The 5,826-nt window shown below is 29.6% G+C and overlaps 1 protein-coding gene across 1 annotated transcript in view; it reads right to left on the minus strand.

Annotated features, from left to right (window-relative positions):
* Window positions 1–5,538: 5,538 nt before the first annotated feature.
* LOC116023732 overlaps window positions 5,539–5,826 on the minus strand; it is a 16,142-nt gene continuing 15,854 nt past the window's right edge. Inside the window, exon 2 of the mRNA XM_031264740.1 lies at window positions 5,539–5,729. Coding sequence (XP_031120600.1) covers window positions 5,539–5,729 — 191 coding nt within the window. The remainder of the gene's footprint in view (window positions 5,730–5,826) is intronic.

Raw genomic sequence — 5,826 nt, forward strand, 5'->3', positions numbered from 1 at the left:
GCCCTGTTGTGTAAATGCAGTTAACACCTTTAACAGAATCTATATGCAATAAGAAAGAGTTTAATAAAACACAATGTTACAAGTGAATTACCTCTTCATCGTGGAAGATGTATTGTAAAGAATCAGGTTCAGAGTAATTTGTGTCGACGAGGTACAACATTTGTATGAACTTGACGTGTATCGATTCCGTTGTGTTCGTTGGAGAAATATAACGTAAGAGAATGTTCATAGAAGCCATGAGTGCTAGAAACAATTACAAGTATATGATACTATGTGAATACTTTTACCCTAAAAATTTAGAACGCAGAAGTTATAGTAACTATAATGAAGTCTATATATACAGTTTGAAAGTTTGTAAATTTGCCAGTTATAATTAATGATTAGTAAGAATAAAAGAATAAAAAGTAATATAATGATGTATTTTATACTTACAGTTTAGGAAGTCGTTAGAGTTAACAAGTATCAGAATTGGTTGAATTGGTAGTAATGCTCAACTGGTGTTGCTTACAGTTTTGGTGGAGGTGGACAAGGCCAGCTGAAAAAACCAAAGAAAATGGAGAGTTATGAGATTTTGCTTTATAATCAACTCATAACATTTAATTGTAAAACAACTTACATTATAAAGCATGAAAACATCAGCAAAACCAGATGGTGCAGAGATAAGAGAAAATCAAGTATCGTAGTCCATTTTGTTTCCTTAACCAGGTAACAGGGTTGGACGCCTTTCCACAAAAAAGCAATAAACTTTTATTTTTTTTTCAGCAAAGGACAAGGTTGAGCATCAATCACGAAACAGGAAAGCAGCCAATCTTATTTTTTTTTTGTCTTAAGCACTACAAAAAAAATATACTCAGCCATTCATGTTTTTTTTATTCAGCAGTCACAAAAAGACACTCAACCACTCTTGTTTAAGGTGATAATGGAGTTAGTGGATTTTAACTATTTTTTTTTTCATATTTTCAATAATTACTAATGATAGGTAATGTGGTAATTGGATCCCTAATTTAAGTGATAATAGAGTTAGTGGAAGTAATAATTTTAAGTGATAACGATGACAAATATTTATCAATCATTTATTGTCATTCAATGATGCAAATATATGAGTACAATAGACATTTATAAACATAAACAATTTTTAGCTATTACCTTGAGTGGGTATCTTATGGTAATAAATCATTTATGTGTCTAAACTTTAATTTATATGTCTTTGTCAAGATAAACATATGGAGTAAATGATTATTTAGCATTATGGTATATTATATTCCGTGTATTACAAAGTTAAATATTTGCCATATCTAAAAAGTGTTACAAGTTTAATAAAGTGATAAATCTAAGAACAAAGACAAAACAACAAACAATGTGAGTTACACTTAAGAAGATTTTAATGCCAATCAAATCATTAATTTATATAAAAGTTTAACAGTTTAATTAAACATCATGTGAGACTATTGAAGACTTTTGATTATTTCGAGGGAAATTGGTGTGCCAATCAAGAAAATTTAATGTGCAGAAGTTGTATAAAACAGTAGATTTTTTTGGAAACAGTGGTGCAAATTGTCAACGTAGCTGTCCTTTCGAACAATAGATGTCATTTTACCATATACAGTAGCCGTCGGTTGATGAGGATGCTCCATTTGGGGTATATTTTCTTCAGTTTATTAAATTGTTGTTCACATCTTTTTTATATTTTCAACATTTTTATTATAAGTTCTCTTCTTAGTTTTATCTTTTTGTTTATGATTTTTCATAATGGCAAGTCATTCTACTTCCTCTCTTCCTCACAAAAATGACTCAACCGATGATCATTCATTTTGGAATGATTTTCAAATATCACCATTGAGGACTAATGTATCTCAAACGAGTATGGATTTAGCCTATGTTCAAGATATAGTGGATTTACAATTAGAGTTCAACGAAGTTGTTGGTAAGTGTTACACTTTTTCATAAACTTTACTTCTTGTGATATATATTGTTTTAATGGGTAAATTCTTATTAAGGTGATCTAGCTACGAACGTTGTGGCTAAAAATCAGAATAATATTGCATTTATGGAGGAGAATAATGCCACTTCTGGGATAGCTGTAGGAAGTATTAGTAATGATGTCTTACTTGGGAAAAATAGGATTAAAAATTCCTTTCGTAATCCCAACACAATAACTAAAGAAGAGATGCTTCAGTATTTACATCTGCAACAAGCTGACGCTGCAAAGAAATTATTGATTAGCTCATCTACTTTAAGGAGGGTATGTAGGAAATTAGGAATTTCCGAATGGCCTAACCGGAAATTCTTGACTTTGGAAAGGATGGTAAAAAATATCCAGGTATTTGCAGTTTATTTATCAACTTAGTAATTGATATTTTTGAATGAGAGATAACAATTTCCTTTTTGTAGGAATTTGGGAATATTCAGGATGAAGCGGAGGTTGAAAGGATAAAGAGTGATTTGGAAAATAAGAAGAAAATGTTGCTTGATAATCCAACAATGAAATTGGATAAGGCAACTAATAAACTTAGAGTTACTATTAATAGTAATATTTCGTATAGGAAAAAATGCAATAAATGTAAACGTTCTTCTTCTTATTACCTTCCTGTAACCCAACCTGAGAGTTCATTACATGTTCCTCAATTTTTTGATAATCTAGAATTAAATCCTCAGCAAATAGATGAGGTACTTGATTTTTTGCATAACGATGAATAAAAATATATTCTGAATCAATACTCCATACTTTTATCGTTTGGTTCTATCAAGTACATAACCCTTAAAATTATGCATCAGTTTATATATTTTGGCTTATACTTTATTTCTTTCACATAGTATTTAGCAAATTGGACATAATTATATATTTATCCCATAATTTTGATAAACATATCGAAAATGAGTTTAGTGGGAAAATCTAACATTTAGGACCTATAACACATATTTATTATCTGAAAAATACTTTACCGATGATTCACATAATTATAGAGCAAACTGTGACACAAAAATAATTATCACATAACAATTATCATGTAAAGTATGAAATTGTAATTTCTAAAATACTCATTGCAATATTTCATATTTTAAATGATGTTATAATTGAATCATAAATCTGTGATTTCAAACATGAGTACAACAATGAATGTAAACTTCTGCTATTTGCTACTACTATTTTAGATTCAAATAAATGGACAAATAGCTAATATATTGAAAAAAAATACATTGTTGCATTCATTAAAACATAAACAATTTCAAATGAAGACTTATACATGCATATAAATTCTTGTCAATCTTAATCTAAAAAAAAGTTATGCCAAACTCAAAATTTTTCATAATAGTTCTATTCCACAAAAAAAACTAAAAAAAAAAAAAATTTATAAAAGTTTTGTGAACTGTTCTTTTGACTTTTGTTGTTGCATGTGAATCCTCGGGATACGCGTATAATTTGAAATTGCCAGTTGTTATGCTCCATTCCTTCCTTATTAAATAAAGCAAATGACTGCCTCCAACCTTGCATTTTCTAAACTATCGGTTGTATTATCCTATGTTCCTTCTTCGTTGTTAAAGTAATATACCTGCAGAATGGCACATTATGCCTTTTCTTCATCTTCTCCTAATCAGGTTGAATGCCCTTGTAGTGATTACTCAGAGCATTATATCTGGGATTACCAGTATGAGGCACTTCCATTGATGCCTACAAATAAAACTATTGGCTTTGCAAAACAATTCTCAGAGATTGGTAAAGGTAAAACGTGTAATTACTTATACCCTTATACATTTAATGTATTAACACATTTTTTTTATACAGAGTTTGATGGCTTATGGGATTTCAAACCTGAAGCAGAACGATTCAATTTAATTGCTGGTAAAGGATTTTACTTTCTTAAAATGAACAATAATGACATCTTTATATGTAGTTGTATTCATAATATATATATATATATATAAATATATATATATATATATATATATATATATATATATATATATTTATTTATTTATTTATTTATTTATTTATTTGTTGCAGATGTTGCAACTACTGAAGCTGTAAATGTCGAAGAAATTTCAACCGTAGTTATAGGGAATGATAGCAGACCATCCAAACGACTTTGGAATTTCGAAATGGTTTCTAAATACTTCCATATGCCTATGAATCAAGCGGTGAAAGAGTTAAAGATTAAGGAAGCTTCTTTGAAGAAGATATGTAAGAAGGTTGGAATTAATCAATGGCCATATAAGAAGTTGCGTACCTTGGAGCGATTAGCAAAAAATGTCCAAGGGAATACTGATCATAGAGAAATTATAAATGAGCTAGAAAATCAAAGGGAGCAAATGTTAAAGGATCCTAATCTTCAATCAGGCATAGAAAGAAATAAACTTGAAGTTTCATACTTTAAGAAGAGAAAGTATCGAAATTTGACGGAACTTTCTTACTATGCTCCTCTTGCGAGCTCATGTTATGTTTCTGGTAATCCTCTCCCAAAAACTAAGAATGAAGATACAATGTAGCTTTCCTGCACTTAATATTATTTTAATAATGAAAATATTTCCTGTTTTATAGTGCAAACTCTTGAAAATTCAATAACAAATAATTCAAATTTAAAAAAAAATAACCATCAAAGGTGAGGTAAGAATGAAATTAGGTGAGGAATAATATCCATTATCGGAGTGATATAGATATGTTAAAAACTTGAGAAATAGAGCAAACTCTTGAAAATTCAATAACAAGTAATTCAAATGTAAAAAAAAATAACCATAAAAGGTGAGGTAAGAATGAAATTAGGTGAGGAATAATATCCATTATCGGAGTGATATAGATATGTTAAAAACTTGAGAAATAGAGAATTCATATTAACCACCAAGGGTGGTGTATAAACCATCCACTAAGAAATGGAAGGAGATAACCTTAGCTATAGATGCGGTATGTACGTAAAGTATATGTTTACCTTCTTCCTTATGAACTACAGTTTTAAGTATTTGAAAAAATTGAAGTAAATTATAATCATAACATCTCTTTATTTCCTATATTCGGCTGAAAACCAAACAAATGATCTATCAACCAAATGCTTTTAGAATTCCAGGTTAGTTTTGAACTTCGTGTGTAAAAGTTCTATTTTTTTGGGATAAATTTAGTATGATTAGTGACATCTTACAAAGAACTATTGCGCTTGTCACAACTCACAACCTCACATAAGCACCTCACATAAACTTATTATGACAATAAAATATTGTAAGTCCTTATGTCACTTTTGATGAATATGGTGCATGTGATTGGTAAATTGAGAACATATTTTATTTTTGTTTAGTGGATATGATAAATCTAAAACCGCAAGTTCGGGAGCAAACCACTTTGTTCGTTGGAGCTAGGGTTTAGTTTAAAAATGACAATTGGGTATTAAGATAAGATAGATATGCATTAAAAAAAAATTTCATACATTTATATAGACATATTTGCATTATTATACATTCATACATGCATTTGGGCAATATATTTTGCATGGTATTTTTTACAAAATTGATAATATTAAAATTTCTTAGAGAATTGATATTATAAAAAAAATGTTATTGGAAGCCATCAAACAAAAGCTGAAACGATTCATTTTCTTCCATCGCTCGTGAAGGTGGATCCACAGTTAAAGGAAGAATATGATCAACCACAAATGAAGGAACAGGAAGGGTACAAGGAGAAATAAAACTCATCATTTCTCTGTGCCTTTTCTTTCTGGTACATGCATCTCTAAGCTTTATTTCGGCTGGATGCAATTTCAAATGTGGATTTGTTAGCATCATTTCTCTTCTATCTTTTATTTCTTTGAGTACTTCTCTCAGTTCAGGGTCATCTTCAATGCT

The sequence above is a fragment of the Ipomoea triloba genome, chromosome 6 (genome assembly GCF_003576645.1).
Source record: "Ipomoea triloba cultivar NCNSP0323 chromosome 6, ASM357664v1".
NCBI lineage: Eukaryota > Viridiplantae > Streptophyta > Magnoliopsida > Solanales > Convolvulaceae > Ipomoea > Ipomoea triloba.